The sequence below is a fragment of the Bacillus rossius genome, assembly GCF_032445375.1.
Source record: "Bacillus rossius redtenbacheri isolate Brsri chromosome 4 unlocalized genomic scaffold, Brsri_v3 Brsri_v3_scf4_1, whole genome shotgun sequence".
In the NCBI taxonomy this organism is placed as follows: Eukaryota; Metazoa; Arthropoda; class Insecta; order Phasmatodea; family Bacillidae; genus Bacillus; species Bacillus rossius.
In genome coordinates, this window is record NW_026962010.1 from 20,977,479 (window position 1) to 21,002,630 (window position 25,152).

A 25,152-nucleotide genomic window follows, 5' to 3' on the forward strand; every position below is an offset into this window, starting at 1 on the left:
AAAAAAGTAGAAAGTTTTTTTATATCGCCTTCTTACAGAATTAATTTAAAACTTTTAAAACCATAGCATTACTAAGGTTTTCAAAAACTACAATATGGTTTTTGTTTGACGCTGTTATTAAAAGAATTGTGGCAATCGCGTGAAAGAGTCTGTTGGCTTCTAAATGCCTATCCCACGGTCGGACTTAATTTGGATGAAGTCCGGCCTTCACAGACTCAAGTATTTGCTCGGTCAGTCAGTAACACCAGAATGAACAACATGCCCTCTTCTAAAGCTGTGTGCAGCTTGAAGTACAGAGTAGATTGCAGTACAGAGTAGGTTGCAGTACAGAGTAGATTGCAGTACAGAGTAGATTGCAGTACAGAGTATGTTGCAGTACAGATTAGAATGCAGTGCAGTGTAAATGGCATCCACTGTTGCCAGGTGTTAACATTTAAATCTTTAAATAATTATAATTATTGTCAATATTTTTTTTATATATTTCTATTTTGTTTATTTTTCTAGGACCATAAATATTGTCTGTTTACAGCATTATTTCAGCTGTTATCATTCCGAAACAAAAATGCAATTCTAAAAAAAAATAATTCACGTCTATTATTTGTAGCAGTTGGTCACTATTAATAACAAGGCCTTCGATTAAATTAATTTATTTGCTGAAACACAGCACACGGTTTTAATATTAAATATATAAACAAATTTGTTGACAAAAATATTTGAAACTCAAGATAATGTTTTTCAGTTTAGTCACTTAAGAATTAAAAATTGAATATTATTAGGTGAAGGTTTTGATGAATTACAAAAAGAAAACGTATTATCACAATTCTCATTTTTAATTTTTCTTCAAAAATTCGCATGCCAAAAATTATATTCAAATTATTGAAGACTTTAGTAATGCTATGGTTTTAAAAGTTTTAAATTATTTATCCAAGATGGTGATCTAATGTGATACAATAAAAAAACATTTATAGAATTTAAACAAGGCGTTTTTAACATTGTACTTCAAAAGTGCTGGAACTCCACAGCAGAATATCTCATAGATACATCTAAAAAAATTATAATTTCAAGTTGTGTGTAAAACTTTTATATATATATATATATATATATATATATATATATATATATATATATATATATATATAATGCATCAGAGAACGCCGAAATAAAAGCGCTAATGGAAGAAATCGGGCATTGGAAAGAGAAAGTAAATGTCCATGAAAATGCACTCTGCTAACTAAGGATGAAGTCTTATGTCACCGCATGTCACTGGACCTGGTGAACTACCAAGGCTCTACTTTCATCCACGTAAAATGCAAAGCAGAGCTTAAGCATTATGTATAAAAATATTTAAAATAACATGTTACATACTTAACTTACAGAGATTATGTTCAATTTAAAATTTAGTTTTCATATTTATTAAATTGCAGTTGGACTAAAGTTCATCAGTCCACTTCGGGTATGCTGTGTCTCTTACTATAAAATATTCCTTGCTATGCATTTCTAGTAATAGTGAAAAACCTTTTTTTTATGAAATATATATTTTTTACCCCCACCCCTACACCTTTTCTGGTTTATGTCGCCTTCTGTCCCTGGTTCATTCTTCGAAGAATACTTCGGTTAAGTTTGGTGAAAAAAGGCATGGGGTAATCCCCAAATCATCACCACATTCTTGTCTGTGGCGGGAGGAGAGGGGGAAATCTACCCACCACGTTTTAGGTCGTGTCCCAAACTTAAGATAAAAATATACAATATACCACACAGTTCATAGATGGATTGCTCGTTTCACGTATTTTACTGTTCGCACCAGCGTAACGCCTTTAGGTAATTCCGACTCTTGAAGATGGCGACTATAATGAAATCCGAACAGTCGGATATTGATTTTTCATCGTGATGCAATTTCAGTTAGTAACCATGAATAGTTTATCATAAACCGTTAATCATTTCTCATCTTCCTGTCCACCATCTAAAGTGTGTTGCTCTGTTGGAAGGCGATGGAACAGATGGAGTGTGAAGAGCCTGAGGTCAGACCGTGGTCCAGAAGCAGATCGCTGCCCCAGTTCCTGGCAGCTCTCTCAGGTAGGTGCCCCGTGTTGCCTCTTGAGGCATCTGCTGGTGAAGGCTGTGATGGCAGTAACCACCTGGACATGGAGTGTTTTAGACTCTCTGTCATCCATCATCCTGCGACGGGAAAAACGAAATTATGTTCTACACTTTGCAGTTCATGGCTCTGGCCTCTATAGGTGGAGGAGGCAGGAATTCCTCAAGGAATTCCAGTGGTCAACTCCATTTTCCTCTTTTACTGCCCAATCACAAACTCTTTATAACTTCGGAGTGTTTTAAATTCCTTATACAATGATGGAGGCCACAGTAAGCCTGCTTTAAAGCCAAATAATCATTCGCACACATAGATGTGACTAAATTTTTGCCAATGGGTGGTCTAATTCCTAGAATCGAAGTGAAAACCCCTTGATATATTATATAGCGTGATAAAGTCCCAGCATATATTATTACTAGCTGACCCGGCGAACTTCGTACTGCCTAACAGTCAATGAATGTCGTGTTAACTTTTAGCTAAACCTAATTTAGGATTTTATTAACATTATAAAATGAATACTCAAAATTCAATAAAAGTACAAAAATCAAGTATTTCAATGGCGTGTCAGCAAGACATTTGCTTTATTGGAGCTATGTATTTTGCTGCATTGGTTGCACTCGGGTTGATTCTCTTCAGTGAAGCACCTTGTTATATACGACATTTTTCCGTTTTGTTATCAGGCGCAAGAACAAATAAAGCGGATGGTTTGCCGGCAGGTGAACATGCCACGTAAAATAGACCATGAGAAAAACACGCATTTTCTAGATTCAGACCACAAACACTTAAGGATTGGCCTTGTGATTTGTTAATAGTCATGGCGAATGCAAGACGAATCGGAAATTGAAATCGTTTAAACTAAAAGGGCATATCGGTTGGAATCATCGGAATCTTCGGAATGAGAACTTCCTCACCTTTGAATTTTTCTTTGAGTATCATGGCGTGAATCAGATTGATCATCAGTTTTCTTATCACTAAACGCGTTCCATTGCATAGTTTTGGTTGGTTTAGATTTCGAAGCATGATGACTACCGATGACAGTTATTAATTGTGCGGTGGTAAGCCAGGCACATCCAAGCGGTTTAAAAATTCATTTGGATAGTTGATGGCTTCGTTTTCGTTTGTTTCACAATCAATATATTTGAATGAATGCAGAGTACCAACGATTTGATTCTGAATTACGAAGTTTAAGTCATCCACAAATTTGTTCTTAGCCACCAAAATTGCTAGCTCACTCAACCATTTTTTTATTTTTGTGTTTAGCAATAAAGTTCGAGAACACTTTGTTGATGAGCTCGTCTATCGATGAGACGAAAACGCGAAAATTCTGAGGAAATGAAATCAATCCGCGTGATTCGTCGACAGGAACACGGTCATTACCGATAGTCAGCAATTGCTCAGAGAAATCTTCAGCAGATGTATCATTCAGCAATGCACCTCTCATGTTTGTTGTCAGCTGAAGTTTCTTCACATAGCACCATAGATTCGATGATTTGAGGCAAGCGTTTATTTCGTCGGCAGCAATTGATCTTTGAATTACTGGCACTGTTTGACGGAAATCGCCAGACAGTAAAATCATTGCGCCTCCAAAACATCTCGAGTCATTGCGTAGAACTTTTAATGTTCGGTTAAGTGCTTCCAATGCACGTTTAGGCGCCATTGTGCATTCGGCCCAGATGCTGTCAATCTGTTTTTTATGTGGTGTTGCTGTAGTGTTAATGCGATTGGGTGATTCATTTTAATTAATTTTAAAGATAAAAGTAAACAATAAATCACAAAATGGGTAAGAACAATTGCCCCAAACATGGCGACGACAAAAGGTTTAAAGATTTAGTTTTTCTTACTCTCTCTTCTTTATTCGTTTGAATAGCTTCGCGGCTATTGCTTGGCGGACATAGAGAAATAACACTCACAGTTTGTACGTCTGTAACTTTGTATGTCTATGGCCAACCTGCGTGACATGAGTTGTCAATTGCGGAATATGGCGAAGTTACAAACCTAATTTATTTAAAAATAATTTATTTTTCTGTGAATTTTATCAACATTTTAATAGTTATTCTGCTATTCGGTGCGGAGATGAATCCAAAAAATCAGAGATCATTAAAATCGGTCCAGCCGTTCTTGAGTGAAAAATGGTGTAACTAACCCGTCTTTGTTTTATATATATATATATATATATATATATATAGATTAAATTTGCAAAATAAGATTTTCGTCAATTTATATAATTTCACAATATTATTAGGTTTTGTTTATATCGCGCCAAAGACAAACTGAAAGAAAATAGTTCGCACATTGTATAGAAAACCATTTCGCTCATGTGCGAACTCTTTTCTTTCAGTTTGTCTTTGACGCGATATGAACAAAGTCTACTAAATATTGTGACATTTAATTAAATTAAAAGTGAAATTTAATTAAATGAAAAGTGAGACGGGGTTATGATTATTGTGAACAATATATATTTTTGATTTTCTATTTTTTAGTTTGGTTTTCTATATAAAGCGTTTTTTTTAGGTTTTTTAAAACTATTATTTATTCCCCCCCCCCCCGGGAACACGATAAAAAAGTATCCTATGTCCGTCTCCTGGTTCTAAGCTACCTCCCTACCAATTTTCAGCCAAATCGGTTCAGCCTTTCTTGAGTTATAAATAGTGTAACTAACACGACTTTCTTTTCTATATATAGATTATTATTATAGTTGAAAATAAAAAATAAGGGGAAAGAAAGAATTGGTATCTGTATATTCTTTTAAGCAGAAAAATTCTTATTAAATATGTTACAATATAATAACAGGATATCAGTGTTAGATGTAAACACATTATTATTACTCGTAAAATAGTATAAACTACATTTCAATTAATATAGCCTCTAGTTATTTACGAATGAGTTAATAATTATATATTAGTTCGCCTGTTTTTAGCTATGTTTTAACAAGGTGAAATGCAGATGTAAGATAACGGCGATTTTAAAAGCAATTTTGACATTCAGGTTTTGTGTGTTTCAATGGTTGTGTTTGCATGAAAATTATTGTCATTTTCTCGCCCTTTGCGATTCGGCATTAATCCTTGATACAGTTTAGTCAATGGCAGTGCCACATGTTTGTAGGCACACTTGATGTTGGCCACCGCAAGTGGACTCACCTGTACAAGTGTCACCTGTCAGACCTGAAGGGTCACCTCGTCACGCCTATGTATGCCCGCTGTTGGAAAGAAACCCACGACCCAGGAATGACAACTGTGGAATGATGGTCACTATACCAGCTTGGCTCGAGAGGTGCAGAAGACAAATCTCGTCGTACACATGCCATGAGCATTTTGCAGTCGATTACATATGTTTGTCTCTAAATAGTTCAATTATTATTTTTTTTTGTATTCAGGATGATTTTTTTGGTAATGGCATGTGTTCGCAAATTGATAAGAAAATCACTTTGAGTTTCCGAAGAGCAAAAATTATGTTATAAAAGTTTTATGCCTGCATTGACACATTTTTAATAAATTAATAATGACTTTTTTATTATTCATCTATAAAAATTATATTTTACCTTACATTAAAACCAGAATTTTTGTGTCTGTGCATAGAATACAGTTTCAAAATATCTGTAGGATTGGTAATAAAATGTGATTAAAATCTAAAACAGCATGTTTTACGTTTTGGTCTGCCTGGTTGTCTGTTTATCTGTTACAGAATCTTACCCAATGAATTTGGGGAGAAACTAGCACAATAATAATATATGTGTTTTTAAAGTAACATTAAAAAATTGTACTTAATAAATTATATCATTTCTGCAGGATTCACAACATTGATCTCGCACCACGTCGCTCTAAAACTACTCTATGCGAACTAAGTCGCAGACAAAGCTAGTATAACGATCACGTGACCCTTTTCAACCACATCCTTCATGCATTGCCATCTCATATCAAGAAGTTTATTAGGAGTTGGCTTACAAACAGTTCCTAGAGACACCCATGTTTGAGGTGGAACTGGAACAAACGACCACTAGACTTCTAGACAGACATGCTGTACCTCAAACAACCAAGGCCAGTAAAATTAAAGATGTGACGAAAATTCCGCCATAGCTCATTGAAAAGGTTAATGCTATTTTTTTACGACTAAGATCCATGCAAACGACTCGAAGGTAAGAGTACAGCCTTTATTTCCCCGGTTGGTCCTAGTCATTGATGCCCTCTTTATCCAAGAGCTTAATGTCAGTGCCCCGTCAGCGTAGAGTTCTAGGCAATTGCAGTTCCCAATGTCGTGCTATGTCATGTCCATACTTGCGTGTGAAACTAGAAAAATTATATCGCTCCACGCGAGGGCATTGAACCCACTCACTGTTCCACAAAACACTACAGGGTTAAACCTGCAGGAGCTAAATGAATTGGACTGAGATGTATCCCACCTCTACAGACAGACATATTTCAAAACGAGTCTTATTCCTGTAAACGATGTCATAGCCTTTCGCGGGACTCTTCCCAGTCTGCACTGTACCGTTAACCACCAGAGCCTGCCTTAAGCAGGACACTTTAACCACCTGTCCCCTAAAGACTTACCAGAATGATTCTAGATGAAAGAGCCATGGATTCTCGTGCGTCACACGAGGCACCGGCGACTCTACTAAGCATTCTTATGTTTTCACCCCAACTGGAATCCACAGCTCCAGAGGATACCAGACAGCCTTTATCCAAGCTTGTATCTACCGAGCCCTGGCCACATTTCAAAAAGATACAGTTACCCAAGGCACCGGTGACTACTATGCACTTAGTGTTTTCACCCTAACGAGACTCCACTGCTCAAGAGGACACCAGATAGCCTTTATTCAATCAGGCATATAGTGACCCCTGTCGGCCATCGTTCAGCAAAGGGCAAGGGGTCGCAAACATAATGACCTCAGTCGAACATTGCACAAGAGTATTCTGTTCTTCTGCAAACAAGAACATTATATGCCAATTCTTCCTCACAATGTTAGCCACTGAAGACCAAAATTTTCCAGTCCATAGCACTTGGTGTGGGGAGTGTATTGGTTAAGAGAGGGTATATAGTTGCATGATACTCCTTTCCATCGACAGATAGATCTTGTAGGAGTGAGAATTCGCAGCATGGGAAACATAGTTACAACTATCAGGATAAGGAGGAGATTTAATTAGTATATTTGAGTACCTACCCACCTTACCACTTCCACACTTGCTTGTCCCTACACCCACCATGGCTGATAAACTGAAGCTATAACTAATTTTAAAGGCAAAGTGTCAGACAGAAATAACTTTTTCCTCTCGAGAAACCTGTCCATGATGTGCGCAGTTCTCCTTTCTCTGGTGTACCGCTTGGTGAAGTGCTAGAGTTCCATGGACGGACCCACGAGGTGCGTGAACATGTCCTTAAAGCCGCAATCATACATATGGAAACTGTAAGGATTGGGCATTATGGTCAAAGTGTCCAAGATTGTGGGTTCCATCCCAACCACCCGCTTGAATAATTCTTGAGCACCGATTTGGTTATCGAATTGTTTTAGAGCCTTCTGTGGTCTTGTAGGCCTAACCCTATATAGCACAACCCTGACTTAAAAATCCCAATTGTTTTACCTTTGGTGGTTTTTTTAAAAACTGGGAATTTTTACTGTCTTTAGGTAAACTTTCATACTAGCTGAGAACCTTGGCAAACATTGCGACCGTAAAATCAATTATTTTATCCTGTGTTAGTGTAAACATATTCGTTTTTCGAATTCTGATATAGTTATTTTTTTTTTGTTTCTGTTAATGCAATTAACCACATATGTTCTGTGCCGGAAATTAGGCATTTCGTCACTTTTTTTTAATTTTTTCTATAATTTTAAAATTTTTTGGGGTTTCCATTTTTTTAAATTTATCTGGTGGTTAATGGGGGTGATTTACTTTTTGTTAGGCGGGTGTACGCCGCCGATTTAAACTTTGTGCCAGTGGACCGAAGCCCCTTCCCAGGGGGCCAATCTGATATTTTGCTGTCTAATGTGGACATGGTCAGCCCGGTTGAAATTTCTCTCGCCTGCAGTCACGCCCCGAGTTTGTAATTTTAATTCCCTGCATGACCAAAACTGCTTTGAGCAGCTCCTGGGCTGCAAGCTGCTACCTTGTAGAGGCCTGCTGAGAAAAGCAAGTCTCGTCACGAAGCAGTCTCCAGTGGAGCTGCGTTCCCACCTTAGTGGCTATTTCTGCCCCCCCTTCCTCTCTCTCCTCCTCACTTTAGTTCTGAGAAATTAAGCTAAGAGCAGTGACCGGACGGGACGATGACCTGATGCAAAAACCTTCTCCCGGGTCCGACAGACACATCCCTGACATCTAGCGGCAAAAAAAGTAACCGCGGGCCTGGTCGCCAGCGTGCAGAGCTTACCCTCATGACACCTGGTGGCAAGTCTGCTCACCACTTCAAGTAGTTCCCCCTTACGCCGCTAGAAGGCAGCGTCGCGGTGCCATAAGGCACTATGCTTTCCTCTCGCGGCCCGGAGAAGTCGATTGTTCTTTGTTTTCGTTTCGGTCCGGTAGAGAGCGCGCATGTCGTGTTGTTGCCACGACCGCCTCGGACTCCTTCGGAAATTTTCGGCTTAGAACCGAACCTACCCCCTCCTTTGACCCGGGGCCTTACCGCCCGATTTAATTAGGGGTTTTGGCCGATTGCGGGGCACTCAGCCCTCTGACCTCGGCTACTGACCTCGTCTCATCTACGTCCTCTGCGCTAAGAGGCTTTTTGCGGGAACGGTGATTTTCGCGTGCACGAGAATGTAGTCAGTTTGCTTAAGGGATGTGATCCCGTTTGTACAGTAGCCAGGCAGAGGTAGTTTTTAGAAAAGTCATGCGTAGTTAAATTTTTATTTCTTCTTATTTAATTCTAAAAATTCCGGTTTCGTCCGCGCATCCTGATTTCTCGGTCCGCGGCATCCTGATGTCGGCGCGAGACACCTAGTGAGCTCCGAACTCTACACCCTGGTTGGTGAGTAATTTTTTTTCTTTTCCCCCCCATTCCCGTTTGTTGGCCTTTTGCGCCGACGGTATAGGACTGTCTGGAAGCAAGTCTAATTCGTTTTGGATTTGATTTGGGTTTCAGACAGGGTCGAAGTGCTGGAGAGACAAATTGCTCCCAGCTCGTGGTCCTGCACCTCCACTGCGGGTCACGTTAGAAGAGAGGTTTCCGCGACCCTACGTTATTTTTTGAAGACCCGGGTGGTAATGTGAAATTAACATCCCCCCCCCCCCCCCCCCCACTTTCTAGCTACGAACTACATTAATCGAATGAATAGCCTACCAGCGAACAGTGCTTTCCTCAAGAATATGTAGAATCAATAAAACTAATCAGCGATGTAATTGTTGGGGCATTCAAATTTGGTGCAATTTTTAAATTTTAATTATGTAATAATTTTTGCTAAGGTGTAACATGTACTGTTTTAATTACTCCTGGGGCGCCCTCTTTAACTTTGTTATTTACTAAGATTTTTATTGTCAGTTTTGAATAATACGAACACAAAATTCCTTAATAATAAAACAGGGAACCTATAGACCAAGCTACTTGTGTAGTGTTAATTTATTTATGATATACCTTGTTCCCTTAAAAGATCCACCAACTCCCCAGTTGCTTGTGTCAGGGAGTTCCAAATTATCTTGTTCTCCACCTCGTGCCACCTCTGGTCAATAACTTAATTGTCTCATTTTTCTTCCCCAGCAGTTTCCAAGGCTCTCTTTTTAATTAATTTAAAATAATTCAATTTTGAGGCACGAGGGGCGTTACAATTGGTAGCAGAGCATGGTTTGGTCTATAGGCATACCTAAATCGAGTAGGCATACCTAAAAAAATAAAAAAATAATAATAATAAATATAGAAAAAAAAATTAATTAAATTTTTGTGATAGCAAATTTGTAATAATAACATTGTGAACTGATCGCTGGTACACCCGGTAGTTATATTGCTTTTCTATTTTAAAGTTATGATTGAGTTTTAAAGGCCCGTGTGGACTTAGTCTGCGCGCGGCGCAAGAAGTCGCGGCGTGCGGTCCGCTAGCAGGCCGGCAGCAAGACGTGTCTTATCACTCGGCTCAGCTGGCGTTCCCCCCCCCCCCCCCCCCCCCCATCATCCTGCTTGAGCCAGCGACACGCCCGTTATCTGAGGGCGACGACACAGCCGTTTCCTCCCGCACACCCCTCTCCCTTGTCCGTCGTGGCAGACGACCTTGTGAGCGGCAGGTCAATCCCCTTGTGGACATATACAGGTGGTGCAGGTCAACCTGACAGGGGATGTTCGCGCAGTTGTTTGAGTAGCACGGCGACTTTATACGCAAATAAGTTTGGGCACATACCCCCCCACCTTGAAAGTGTGGCTTACTCCCCGCGCATTGGGGCTAGTTTGTAGGTTATATTAATATAGGAAGCCTTAGGAGGTATTTAAAATTAAGATAGTTTTTAAGGGAGGAGTATTTATGGTGTACGTTTGAATCGTACATGTATGTTAAATTTTTGTTTTAATTAGCAGTAATTTACGTCCGAGCAGTATGTTTAAGCCGGAGTTATTGCTGTCAGACGAGCTGACCTATGAGTTACAGCTACGCAATTTGCCCTCCAGTGGCAATGTCCAAGTCCTCAGGAAGAGACTCAGGGCCGCCCTTCATGATGGTGTGCCCACTAGTGTAGCGAATTTGGATTTAGATGTAACTGAAGAATTCAACCTTGCTTGCGCCAAGTTTTATGATATATCGGCTTTCGTAAGCTATCTAGATGTGGAGGAAAATTTACCCAATGTCGAGCGACATATAGTCAGGCTAAAACATGTTACCCGACGTTTGCAAAACCTGAAACAGCTTTCGGCAGACCTTCTCCATGGAATTTATATAAAAGAGATAGAACGATGTTTGCAACAGACGGCAGGTTTCCATACAAAATTGGCGGCGAGAGCAGCCGTTTTGGAAGGCACACGACGCAGTCAGCATTATGTGGCTGAGGCAAAGGCTTTAGGCATCGATTGTCCCGCCTTCCCGGAAGGGGACGCTCCTAGCTTGCCCCTGGGAGTAGAGCAACCCGACACGCGACAATCAGAAGTGCGGGCGACGGTAAACAGACAGGAGACGGAAACGAGCAGATTACCAGACGCAGCCCCTGACGCTCAGCCACTAACGTCGTTTCCAAATCAACCGATACCCGTATCTACCACTCATTCAGAGCCGCTTGTGCAGTTGATGACAGCGGCGACAAACATTACAACGGGTCATGTGACAACCCACCCCATCACTAGTGTGACATTTTCACAGGGATTACCAACCTTGGCACACCAAATGACGCAACCGTACCCACCAAACATGTTTTTCCCGTATCCGACCGCTCAGGGATATTTTAACCCTTATGCGCAATTTCAACCACAGTTTCCTTCATGGCAAACCACCCCACTTCCGAGTGCTGGTATTTTGCAGCCGCCACTCATAACGCCTCAGCTCACTCCACCACAGGTCAGTCCCTCGGGTGCGACTCGGGAACAGACTCAGTCGCACCCGGTGTCACACCAGCCTTCACCTCAGCCGGCAGGAGCCGCGGCTCAGCCCCACGACTCAGTATTGAGGAGCACGACAGCCCCAGAAACTGGCTACAGTTTCTACGGAAAAATCACCCATCCTGTTGAAAGGCTACTCAGGGATTTGCCAGAGGCGTCGGGTCTGGACGCACACAAACTAATTGATTTCCTTCGAGTCTTGTTAAAGCTACGACAAAAGGGAGGGATTCCCGACAAACGAATTTTTGAAATTGTTTACCCATACACCCAAGCTCCCTTAAGTGAGCGGATCATGGCAGCCATTGAGAATGACCTCACTTTCGATGAGTTTCATGAAGACGTGTTAAATTTTTGTATACCGAGTAGGCTACTCACAAACATTCGGTTGGAGTGGTTTAACCGACTGCAGCAGCGTAATGAAGCCTTGCCAAATTACGTGGCTGACATACGCGAAGCCAACCAGGTACTCAGGTTAAAGGTTTCCGAGAGAGAGGTCGTGAGTACTATTCTAGACGGTTTGAACCCAGCGGAGCGCTCGCGCTCAGTGTTCCAGGCACGCCCCCAAAATTATGCTGAACTAGACAAACTTTGCGTACACGCCACAAACATAGAATACGCTGATTTTCAGCGAAATAAACAAGCCACATTCGCTAGTCAACAAGGTAGCAGCGCGGGAACGGAGCGCAGTAATTCGCAACATAAGAATGCAGCACAGAAACATCAGGGCAATACATTTTTCTCTTCAAGGCCACAAGGGAGATATCAACAAAATGCACATTGTACTTTCTGTAAAAGAGACGGACATTCCCTGTCCCAGTGTTACCACAAAAACAACAAACAAAATGGCGACACTCCAAAAAACGCATAACGCGGTGGCCTGAACAACCTTATTCAGGGCCACCGAAAAATTCAAGTGTTAAAAATTTTTCTTATAAGTGGGAAGTTCAACTTGCGCCAAGTAATGGCCGTACACAAGAAACACCATTACACAAAAACAAGAATCCTAACAACAAGGAGTCCAGGAATAAAAGTAACAAGCGAGCTCACAAACATAAACAAAGAAAGCACAATAGCAGGAGAAATAACAAAAATAAGGGAAATGGTAATTCAACGCACACGTACTCATGTAAAACGTGTGTTGATCCTACAAATAAGGGCAAGAGAAAGTGCCACCAAATTTTTGGCAATATTCCTACAGTAATTCCGTATGCAGTAACAACGATTGGCGAACACACTGTACCGGGACTAATTGATACGGGATCAGCGCGCAGCCTAATTTCTGGACGTTTGTTTAACAAGTTAAAACAGAGCAAATTAATTCTAAGGACTGAGACCACTAAGTTACAATGTTTCACAGCTTCAGAGCAGCCATTAAATATTACGTTAGCAGTTGTGATCAAGGTGAAGATTGATTTATATTCATGGAATTTCCCATTTTTGGTGTCTGATCAACTTGCTACAGACCTAATCTACGGGTCTGATTTCATTGCCAAGACAGGTCTAATCATTAATCTTCAGGCGAAGAATTTCGTTTTCAAATTCAACATGGGTAATCCTATTCCTTGTGGGACCCCTGAACAAATAGTTTCATTTCCGGCCGAGCCAACGGCAGCCATCTTGGATCAGGGTAACACCACTTCACACGAGCACCTTAATACACAACAGCGGGCCGCCATTGATAAATTATGCAGTACTTTTCCAGATGTCTTGACTAGTAAATTAGGTCGCACAAAATTAGTCGAGTACCAAATTGAGTTAGCGGATAAAATACCAGTGAGATCTCACCCTTATCAATTTTTAGGCCCTAAGATGCAGACGATGCGCAATCATGTTCAGGAGCTTTTGGAAAAAGGGGTAATCGAACCCTCGACCTCCGCCTACAGTTCCCCAGCTTTTCTGGTGCCTAAGGGCAAGGATCAACAACGATGTGTAATTGATTACAGAAAAGTTAATGAGAAAATAGTCATACAAAACATACCTTTGCCAGACCTAAACACTGCTTTTCATTGGTTCAGTAAGGCCAAATATTTTAGTGTGTTTGATCTAAATTCTGCCTACCACCAAATTCCCCTTACTGCGGATTCAAAACCCATCACAGCCTTCTGTGTCCCTTGGAACTTGTACCAATACACAGTAGTACCGTTCGGACTTGCCACGGGAGCCCAAGTACTAAGTCGACTCCTGGATCAGATACTAGGAGATCTAAAATTCAAAACAGTGTACAACTACCTAGACGATGTCGTCGTATATTCAGAAACATTCGAAGAACACATCAAACATTTAGAGGAAGTCCTAAGTAGATTTCGTAAAGCAGGGTTAACTGTCAACACAAAAAAGGTTAAGTTTGCAGTCCAAGAACTGTCTTTTCTAGGACACCTGGTTTCTAGCAAGGGAGTCACCATTGATCCTTCACGTACACAAGCCATTCGTGATTTTCCGCCTCCCACAAACCCTAAGGGTATTTCACGTTTTATTGGGATGGCAAATTTTTACTCAAAATATATTCCTAACTTCGCTGAGCACGCAGCACCACTAAATACCTTGCGCAAGAAAAACACACCTTTCATATGGGGTCTGGAACAAGAAAAAGCTTTTAATTTCCTGAAACAGGCGATTTCTTCCTCGCCTGTACTCCGCATGGCAGACTTCACCAAACCTTTCATTTTACAGACTGACGCGTCCAGTGTGGCTATTGGCGCAGTACTGTCACAGGAAGTCGAAGGCTGCAGACAGCCTATTGCGTTTGCATCGCGGACACTTACCCACGCCGAGAGGAAAGCCTCCTCGATCTACGAATTAGAATGCCTCGCCGTGGTTTTTGGCATTGACAAATTCCGCCAATTTATAGAACACAGGGAATTCCTGTTGGAGACAGATAATCAGGCATTAGCCTGGCTTTTGGCACACCCGAAACAATTAGGGAAACTCGGGCGATGGATTGCGAAAATTTCTTCTTTGAAGTTCAAAATCCAACATATTCGTGGCACACAGAATATAGTAGCGGACACACTGTCTCGCATGTTCGAAAACCCAACTCAGACTCCGCCCGAAGGAACACCACTCTTATGTCAAGCCCTATTGACAGACTTTCCGTTGGCATTTCAGGATTTACAGAGCCAGCAGGAAGCTGATCCCCACATTTCCAGTATTATTAAACTTTTTAGTTCAGGAACGGCGCCAAAATACTTTAGGATGTCTAAGGGGCTGTTGCAAAAACGCACCCCCCAATCAAAAACATACAAAATTGTGCTCCCACAAAATCTGCGTAATATGATTTTCCATTATTATCACACCTCGCCGGTGGGCGCACACCTCGGTATATACAAGACCATTCAGGCTATCCGACGTCATTTCGTGTGAATCGGCATGCACAAGGACATCACCGAGCAGGTGAAACTATGCAAAATCTGTGCGCTGAGTAAGCCAGCGCAGAATACTCGTTTCGGTTATTTAACTTCAGATGTGGCCGAGCGCCCCATGCAAAAGATGTTTATAGACTTTGTCGGATCTTTCCCGCGCTCAAAGACAGGAAACACTATGCTGCTGGTGTGTATTGACGCCTTCACAAAATTTGTCTGGCTCATCCCCATGCGAAAAGCCACCGCAGAAAACACTGTATCTGCGCTACGTAATCAGATCTTCAAGACGTCGGGAGTCCAGTCTATAGTAGCATTGAATATATATAACTTATAGAAGTCGCGAGGGGATAGGATTTATTATTCCAATTTTCGGATCCAAAACTGAGGTAGTTGTTAGCTCCGCCGCTAGACAGCTCTTCTTTCCACAAGAGGGTACTCGTAGTTACCAGCTTCCACGCCAGAGCGCTGTAGCGTCGCTTTTTTCAAGGTCGTGCGCGTAAATCTCTGTTTCACTCTATCGAGAGGCGGTGCCTTTTGTTGAAATCCGAGCGCTTAGATATCGGCGGGCGCAACTGAATTGGAGGAGTACGGCCACCGAAAAAAAAAAAAAAAAAAAAAAGTGCGGTTAAAAGATGCCAACATCAAAAATTAAGTTTTAATAATAAGAAAACTACAGAAATTTCTTAAAGCGTATCAGATTGGAATGTACAGTATAGTGTACATTCCCACTGACATTCGTAGTTCAGAATTTATAAAATGTTGTGTTAACGGAGTGGCGCATTGAGTAAAATGGCAAAACATAATTTGGAATAATTCTTGACAACGTTGAATGATTTTGGTAGCTATGAAACAACTATGGCTGCGATGACTGTTCAAACGCGTGCACGTGTTGTTATTAGTAACAGAAACTAATGGTATGATGTCATACTTTGTGACTATGCAGTTTATAATTTTTTTAACATAAGATGAAGCATTTTTACATAATGTTTTGGTTGTTTCGTTATTCAAAATAAATAATCTTAAACGTTATATGGTGAATATTCCCAGTAGCGAATGACCACAAAAAAAATCAATTTTGCCAACATAGATCTGAAAAGTTAACGATTTACTATGTTAAGTTGCTTATAAATAAAGCACATTTCCCGGATCTCCAAAGAAAATAAGAGTGTTTGTTATAGCATTGAGTTCCCACTCTTTATATTCCTTGCTTTGAGGTTAGATACACAAGTTAAGCCCGGGCTACATTCGCAATAGCAAGCAAACAGCACAGACGCACAGAAGTTCAACATACACTATTAGATATGAGCTGCCACATTGGCAAATAGCACGCGCACAGAAAAATAGCACAGGATCGGCGCACAGAAAGTTCATTAACTTTTAACTTTTAGGTTATTTTCTGTGCGCGACCATGGTGGTAGCCAATCAGCAAACAGTTTAAGTACTACTCGAGTGGGCTTATAAAAGAACAATTGTCACGAAAGTATTGGTGCTCTTGACTTGAGTAGTTTGTTATTGTTTTCAAACACGCGATAACATAAAAATGGAAGGCACATTTGATAGCTTTTTGATAGCTGTAATAGAAAGTAAAAATATTTTGTATGACAGGGGATCCGCAGGATACAAAAATGAAGAAGCTAAATTAAATGCTTGGAAGTCTGTGTCTGAATGTGTTAAAGAAGCCGGATTTGAAATAAACAGTGATATATATTTTTGAATGCTCATTGTGTTTTGTACGTAAACTTTGAAATATTTAAAATATTTCTGGGTTTAACGAAAACCGTACCACAATAACAACACACGAATCTAAACAAACGTCACGTATGCCAACTTCAGTGACCAAAATTGTGAACGGGAGTTTTACATTTAAAAAACTTTTTTGAATGCTTCCGGTATTATTTTGTGTTGTGTTGTGCGTGAATGTAGCATCAAGCTCTGTGCTATCTCTGTGCGTGTGTGCTATCTGTGTGCTGTTTGCGTGCTATTGCGAATGTATCCCGGCCTTTATGCTCGTAAAAACGATGCGCAAGTATTTTGAATACAAATATATTTTCTTTTAATAACCGAAAGGTAAATATTATTTCCATGAAATATAATACTATTCTTTAAACACAGACAACATATAAGAGCTATTTTTTGTTTATTATTCCATCTGGCGTGATAAATATTATATTTTAAAAACTGTTTGTGGATTTTTAATATAAAATAAATATTTGTTTATGACATCAATTTAAGTTGTTCAAAAAATTCACTTTGGTATGAATTAAACCAAATTCATGTTATCCAGGGCACAAAATTAGAAACTACCAAAAAAGATTATTTACATTGCTGTTTTGTGTAAATCTGTGCACGGACTTAGTAAGTGACATATTTATAATTCCTCATTTTAGCAACCCATTTTAACACAAGAGAAAAATGATTTTATATTAAAAAATTATTATTTTAAACCATTAATTAGCAGGAAACATGTATGAATAATCTATTTAAATTTGCATTTGAACAGTGAATATTATTTTACAATAATAAATATTTTTATCATCGTATATTACTGATGAAAAGTTTGTATTTCCATCTAATCAGAAGTATTATGACACAGTTAATTAAATTGATTTACAAGTTTTTATTCACATGAAAATCATTAAAAATTGGTTGGAAAGTTATATAAATATACAAAAACAAATCATTATACATACAATTTTATTATCTTAGTGGATTTAAATTAATGGTGTCCCAGTGACTACTGCGAAGAAAAAAGTCTTGCGAAAGGTTTCCTCGTAATTGAAATTCGTCAAAAAAACTATCTCTCATTTTTGGTGACATTTCTGACAAGTGGTACAATGAAATTTGAGACTGGCAAATGAATGTTGTGAAGCAATAAACAAAATATCACATTCGTGAACTACAAATGCATAATTGTTTTTATTTTATAATAAAAGTGTATCTAATAACCCGTGGCTTTGCTCACGTAATTTCCGGGTATTGCTGATATTCTACCATTTTAAGAAAATATGTATTAAATTTCAAATATTTTTGAAGAATTATACACAAAGAACTGTCAAGTATAGAACATATTTAATAAATAAAAATATTTTTACGACTTATTTTTAATTGGTTTAGCGTAAGTCTATTTTAACTTTTATTTAAAATTAAGTACCTACCTTATTTTCTATCTCCCGGTTTAGTGACTTTGAGAATATATTTTTCCTTGATGAAATTTTAACTCTTTTCCATCTGACGAAGAAGCCAATTAAAAAATAAACTAAGACTCGCGCACTTATTGTATGTTAAGAATGCCATCGTTTTAAATTACTGTAATTTTTTTAGTTATAGTCATGCTTAGTATAATAACATAATATGCCTTATTACGCATACATTTCAGTATTCATGAAACCAGTGCATTTTTATTTGAAATGTAGAGCAGTTACCAAATTTCTTATCTCGCATATTGATCTTTTGGTATGGCTAGTATTACTTAAACTAAATTTTTGAATTTTCACTGATGCACTGTTTTCCCTTTTCTATGTGATTTAGAAAATATAGCAATATACGTAAACCAATTAAACCGAAATCATCCTGAATTTTTATTACCGAAAAAAGTTAATTACAAAAATTTTTAATGTGCGTATTTTAATATTGAATTTATATATATCTTGCCAATACTGATTTAGTGGGTTATATAATTTTTTTTTTATTTTTAAAAATAATATCTACCCCTTTTACTACTTAATAGATAACGTTGAATAAGAGAAGGTTGTTTAAGGTATGTTGATTTTCCTTGCCAATATCTAAAAGTAAATTTGCACAAACGCGAAATATAGTTTAAATAAGTATTTTAATTTTAAAATAAAACCATATTTTGAACGTAACACTGACTATTGGCCCAATACAAAGTTTTAATAGCTAATTTTCACTTCACTCGGGTACAGAATCCCATCATTCAGTGATTTCCGTGGCTAGCTTCTTTTGGGATTTCATCATTCTCAAACGACGGTAAGGGAAGCTCCTCTTCAAGGTCGCCTAACGATGTTGATAAGACCTGCCGGGTAATTTGAATCGTTGGTCTGGGATTTTCGAGGGGGGGGGGGGGTGAAGGATGATGTCACGACTGGGCTGGTTAACCTAGTTCTGCCAAATACCGCCAGGGGCGTATACGGCCGATACCCAGCGATGAAAGCGATCGCAGCGGCGGAGCTTGGAACTACAACAATTCTTCTAAGAAACCGGACAGAAAATTTAACCTGGGCTCGCGACTTCTATACATTATATATATTCAATGATAGTAGTGTCAGATAATGCAACCCAGTTCACGGCTAGGATTTTTAAGAACATGTGCTTCTCACATGGCATTCTGCACGTCACAACCTCGCCTTATTATCCACAGCCCTCGCATGCTGAGAGATTCAACCGCAATCTCCGGTCTGCTTTAATAGCTTACCATGCGCAGGAGCAGGATAAATGGGATTCGATTCGAATTTGGTGTGGCTGCAAATGGCCTTTAATTATGCACATCATGAAGGACACAAAAGTACTCCTTTCGAACTCATGTTCACTTACCGACCTAATACCCCTCTTTCAAATCTTTGGTCTTTGAATGACCTATTGCCCGATGATCCGAGAGACATCAGGGAGATTTGGAGAAGAGCTCGTAAAAATCTCAACCTGGCTCATGAGAGCAGAAAAAAGAAATACAACGAAAACCGATCTCCTAACCCTTACAGGGTAGGCGATTTTGTGCTTTGTATGGCACACCCACTCAGCAAGGCAGTGGATAAGTTTTCCGCCAAGCTGGCGTACCGCTGGAGAGGTCCTTTTCAAATACAGCGATTTTTAACGCCAGTGACGGTTAGCCTAGCTGACCCCAGTTCAGGAGAATTCGTGACCAGAGCGCACATCTCCCATCTAAAGAAAACACATGCTGACTTAAAGTAGATGTGTTTAATTTCTTTACCCTAACATAGGGAACTCTCTAATATTAGGCATGCCAGAAATCCTCGAGGTCTTAAAAATCCATGGTACTAGAAATAAGAATGCTAGCTTTACGTTGTATTAGTTTTAAGTGGCCACTTAGTTAATAAGTTTGTTTAAGGGTTATCGATATGTTGTGCCTGAGAGGCGGACGCGTCTCAAAGGTGTTAGAATATAAGTAGTAGGATACAGGCGAACCTGGTACTAGTTTTACTGAGCAGTGTAAGTGTTGTTTTTTTTCTTCCCTATATGCTCCGCATTCAAGCGGGGGAGTATGTGCCGGAAATTAGGCATTTCGTAACTTTTTTTTTTAATTTTTTCTATAATTTTAAAATTTTTTGGGGTTTCCATTTTTTTTAATTTATCTGGTGGTTAATGGGGGTGATTTACTTTTTGTTAGGCGGGTGTACGCCGCCGATTTAAACTTTGTGCCAGTGGACCGAAGCCCCTTCCCAGGGGGCCAATCTGATATTTTGCTGTCTAATGTGGACATGGTCAGCCCGGTTGAAATTTCTCTCGCCTGCAGTCACGCCCCGAGTTTGTAATTTTAATTCCCTGCATGACCAAAACTGCTTTGAGCAGCTCCTGGGCTGCAAGCTGCTACCTTGTAGAGGCCTGCTGAGAAAAGCATGTCTCGTCACGAAGCAGTCTCCAGTGGAGCTGCGTTCCCACCTTAGTGGCTATTTCTGCCCCCCTTCCTCTCTCTCCTCCTCACTTTAGTTCTGAGAAATTAAGCTAAGAGCAGTGACCGGACGGGACGATGACCTGATGCAAAAACCTTCTCCCGGGTCCGACAGACACATCCCTGACATCTAGCGGCAAAAAAAGTAACCGCGGGCCTGGTCGCCAGCGTGCAGAGCTTACCCTCATGACACCTGGTGGCAAGTCTGCTCACCACCTCAAGTAGTTCCCCCTTACGCCGCTAGAAGGCAGCGTCGCGGTGCCATAAGGCACTATGCTTTCCTCTCGCGGCCCGGAGAAGTCGATTGTTCTTTGTTTTCGTTTCGGTCCGGTAGAGAGCGCGCATGTCGTGTTGTTGCCACGACCGCCTCGGACTCCTTCGGAAATTTTCGGCTTAGAACCGAACCTACCCCCTCCTTTGACCCGGGGCCTTACCGCCCGATTTAATTAGGGGTTTTGGCCGATTGCGGGGCACTCAGCCCTCTGACCTCGGCTACTGACCTCGTCTCATCTACGTCCTCTGCGCTAAGAGGCTTTTTGCGGGAACGGTGATTTTCGCGTGCACGAGAATGTAGTCAGTTTGCTTAAGGGATGTAATCCCGTTTGTACAGTAGCCAGGCAGAGGTAGTTTTTAGAAAAGTCATGCGTAGTTAAATTTTTATTTCTTCTTATTTAATTCTAAAAATTTCGGTTTCGTCCGCGCATCCTGATTTCTCGGTCCGCGGCATCCTGATGTCGGCGCGAGACACCTAGTGAGCTCCGAACTCTACACCCTAGTTGGTGAGTAATTTTTTTTCTTTTCCCCCCCATTCCCGTTTGTTGGCCTTTTGCGCCGACGGTATAGGACTGTCTGGAAGCAAGTTTAATTCGTTTTGGATTTGATTTGGGTTTCAGACAGGGTCGAAGTGCTGGAAAGACAAATTGCTCCCAGCTCGTGGTCCTGCACCTCCACTGCGGGTCACGTTAGAAGAGAGGTTTCCGCGACCCGACGTTATTTTTTGAAGACCCGGGTGGTAATGTGAAATCAACATCCCCCCCCCCCCACTTTCTAGCTACGAACTACATTAATCGAATGAATAGCCTACCAGCGAACAGTGCTTTCCTCAAGAATATGTAGAATCAATAAAACTAATCAGCGATGTAATTGTTGGGACATTCAAATTTGGTGCAATTTTTAAATTTTAATTATGTAATAATTTTTGCTAAGGTGTAACATGTACTGTTTTAATTACTCCTGGGGCGCCCCCTTTAACTTTGTTATTTACTAAGATTTTTATTGTCAGTTTTGAATAATACGAACACAAAATTCCTTAATAATAAAACAGGGAACCTATAGACCAAGCTACTTGTGTAGTGTTAATTTATTTATGATATACCTTGTTCCCTTAAAAGATCCACCAACTCCCCAGTTGCTTGTGTCAGGGAGTTCCAAATTATCTTGTTCTCCACCTCGTGCCACCTCTGGTCAATAACTTAATTGTCTCATTTTTCTTCCCCAGCAGTTTCCAAGGCTCTCTTTTTAATTAATTTAAAATAATTCAATTTTGAGGCACGAGGGGCGTTACAGTTCTGACTTTTTCCATTGTTAAATGTATCATGCCATTAATTGTATATTTTGTGTGATTCTTTTCAATGCATTTGTTCGAAAAGCGTTAATATGTTGGTAATAGCAGTCGCTCATGTTGAACCGGGCATGCCCGCTGATGGCACGTGATTGACTTTGCAGCCACGCTGACGTCATTCTGCAGCGGCTCGAGCCGGGTCTGGCTCAGCCTCGCGACGGGCATGCTGGAGGAATCAGCAGCTCCGACGTTCGGGCAGCAGAAGTCGGCGTATCGGCTGCAGCTCCTGGGCGCGATGCTGGGGGCGCTGGTGGCCGGCCGCCTGCTGCAGTGGCGCGGCCCCAGAGGGATGCTGCTGCTGCTGGTGGTGCCCTTCGCCCTGGGCCACGCGGTGGTGCTGGCCCTGCACACGCACCGCGCGTGGCTGTTCCTCGCGAGGTTCCTGTTCGGCGTCGCCAGCGGGGCCATGCACGTCGCCGCGCCCGTCTACCTCGTCGAGATCCTGGAAGACTCCCACCGCGGGAAACTGGGCTGCTTCATGTGTGTAAGTGGACTCGCCATTCACGAATCTCTCTGGTTCTGAGAGTTGGCGCTAGTGACCTTGAACCGTGTGATGTCCTGGTTGGCAGCTAGACTTAAATATTCCCATTATATATCAGAGGTGGACTGATGCCTGGTATTATATGATTAATTGTATTTCCCATCCAAAAAAATATGTTCATATATATTTGGTCAATACTCGGCTAAGTATTATTCCACATTTTCGAAAGTACTTTTCCATTTACTTTTTTTAAATTTATTTCTGAGCTTTGTTGAACCTTGCTATTTCTGCTTACTGGACTTGAGACATTGAAGCCAGACTGCACTGTTCGCAGCTCATGTTGAAAAGCGGCCATCTCTTCGTGCACCTGCTGAATCTCGCGGGCAGCTACGTCCTCCTGGCCGCGTGCTGCTTCGTGGTGCCTCTCGCCTCCACGGCGGTGCTCTTCTGGATGCCCGAGTCCCCGCTCCACCTGCTCGCGAGGAACCGCCGGCAGGAGGCGACGGAGTCCCTGCGCTGGCTGCGCGGGGGACATCGCGACGTGGCGGGCGAGCTGCAGTGCCTCCAGGCCTCCGTCGACGAGGTTGCCCGACCGGTGGGCACCTGGAGGGACCTGGCTTGCAGTCCCGTGGCGGCCAAGGCGCTCGGCATCTCGATGGCCCTGGTGGCCTTCCAGGAGTTGAGCGGCCACGACCTCGTGGGGTCCCTGTCCATGATGTACTTAGTGCTGGCGGGCAGCAGCTGGTCCAAAGAGACGACCCTAGTGGTGGTGGCGGTGCCGGTGGCGGGCTCGTGTCTCGGGCTGCTCCTCGCCGACCGTCTGGGCCGCAGGGTCCTGCTGCTGACGACGGGACTCGCCGTGACGGTCTCGCTGCTGGTCCTCGGGGTGTACTTCCGGCCCGACGAGCCGGCGCACACGTGGGTGCCGTTCCTCTGCGCTTTGGTCTTCTCGCTCGCCTTCAACGTCGGGCTCGGCCCCTTGCTGTGGACCCTCATGGCGGAGCTGATGCCGCCCAACGTGCGGGGTCTCGGAGCGGCGCTGGTCGGCATGTACTTCTGGCTGCTCAAGCTGATCATGTCCTGGCCGTTCTACTCCCTGGCGAGGGATGCCCACCGGTACGTCTACTGGTGCTTCTTCCCCTGCTGCATCTTAGCCATCGTCGTCGTGTACTTCATCGTCCCGGAGACGAACGGCAAGTCTGTGCGCCAGGTGCAGGAAGAAATGAAACAGTGCATGTGGTCCCTGAGGCAGTGCACGCTAAGGACCCCCGGCTCCTACACATCACGTAACTGAGGAGCATGTTGTTGATCACGATCCAGTCAATCTTGAAAATACTCTCCGGAAAAACTTTTCATGCCACTTCAAGTGCTACACCAAGGAAAGAAATTTGACTAAAAAAAATCTAGCATTATGTGTTATTCATATAGAATCTCATCCGTCCAAGCTCTTATGAATTTTTATTTTCGGTCGGATTACTATATAGGAATTCCCACTATAGATACTTGTATTGCTTATTCGTTGGCAGTTATTTGTCACTAACATTGAAATATATTTAGTACTTGGAAAAGAGTAAGATATCAGAAAACAAATTTGTGCACACACTATGTTACTTAATATAATTTACACTGCAATGCGCATGGTTTCAAGATAATAATAGCGAAAAAAATCATTGTTGGATCTGATAGTTGCATTGGTAGAAGTACATGTTATTGAAATATTTTATTTTTGGACATATAAGAGGCATTATGCATATAAAATTTCAGTGAAAAACATTCTGCATTAGAACAGTCGATTTTGACTTTTTTTTATATATTTTTGTAACAACTATGTTTTTGAAGGAAAATGTATCATTCATAAATAAATACATAATCTCGTGTCTAGTAAACAAAATTGTATAAATATTTACTTGAGTTTTTTTATGTCTTCGACTACCTAAGCATAGCTGCGTGTATGGTTGCTCATGCTTATTTTATTTAAGTGTAACTTTTTTTCCATATAGTATAGTAAGTCAATGCGATTAATAATCAGAGCATAATGAAAAGAGCAAAGTTGTGGAGCCTCACCTACACATGATAGTGTTCATTGCGTTATTGTGTACTTCATTGTTTAGTTTTAATTTTATACGTGTATTTCTCAGTATTTAGTTTTTTTATTGTTCGAGTAGATTACTGGAAGTGTAATGTTTCACTTCCAACGCGTATGCCGGCTACATTTATTTTTGTCATAAATATTGGCCTTTTAGTTTGGACATATTTTTTATCTGGCTGACAACAATATTACTAATTAAAAGCGACTATACTTGAGCATTTTGAAACTTCAAGTCACTTATTTTGAAACTAAATGTAAAATACATGATAAAATATTTTTAAATGTGACATGTCGCTATGTTAGTAATACATTAGCAGGTGGGCCCGAGACAACTTCAGGGAACCAGGCTTCGGCCTCAGCAATAAGTAGTT

The 25,152-nt window shown here is 41.1% G+C and overlaps 1 protein-coding gene across 5 annotated transcripts in view; it reads left to right on the plus strand.

Moving 5' to 3' along the window:
• Positions 1–24,583, plus strand: part of LOC134541515 (facilitated trehalose transporter Tret1-2 homolog) — a 36,802-nt gene extending 12,219 nt beyond the window's left edge. For all 5 annotated transcript variants that reach the window (XM_063385023.1, XM_063385021.1, XM_063385025.1 and 2 more), the window contains exons 2-4: positions 1,986–2,073; positions 22,316–22,695; positions 23,027–24,583. In XM_063385023.1, the coding sequence (XP_063241093.1) occupies positions 1,989–2,073; positions 22,316–22,695; positions 23,027–23,986 (1,425 nt within the window). In that variant the 5' untranslated portion in view covers positions 1,986–1,988 and the 3' untranslated portion in view covers positions 23,987–24,583. The remainder of the gene's footprint in view (positions 1–1,985; positions 2,074–22,315; positions 22,696–23,026) is intronic.
• The last annotated feature ends 569 nt before the right edge of the window (positions 24,584–25,152 follow it).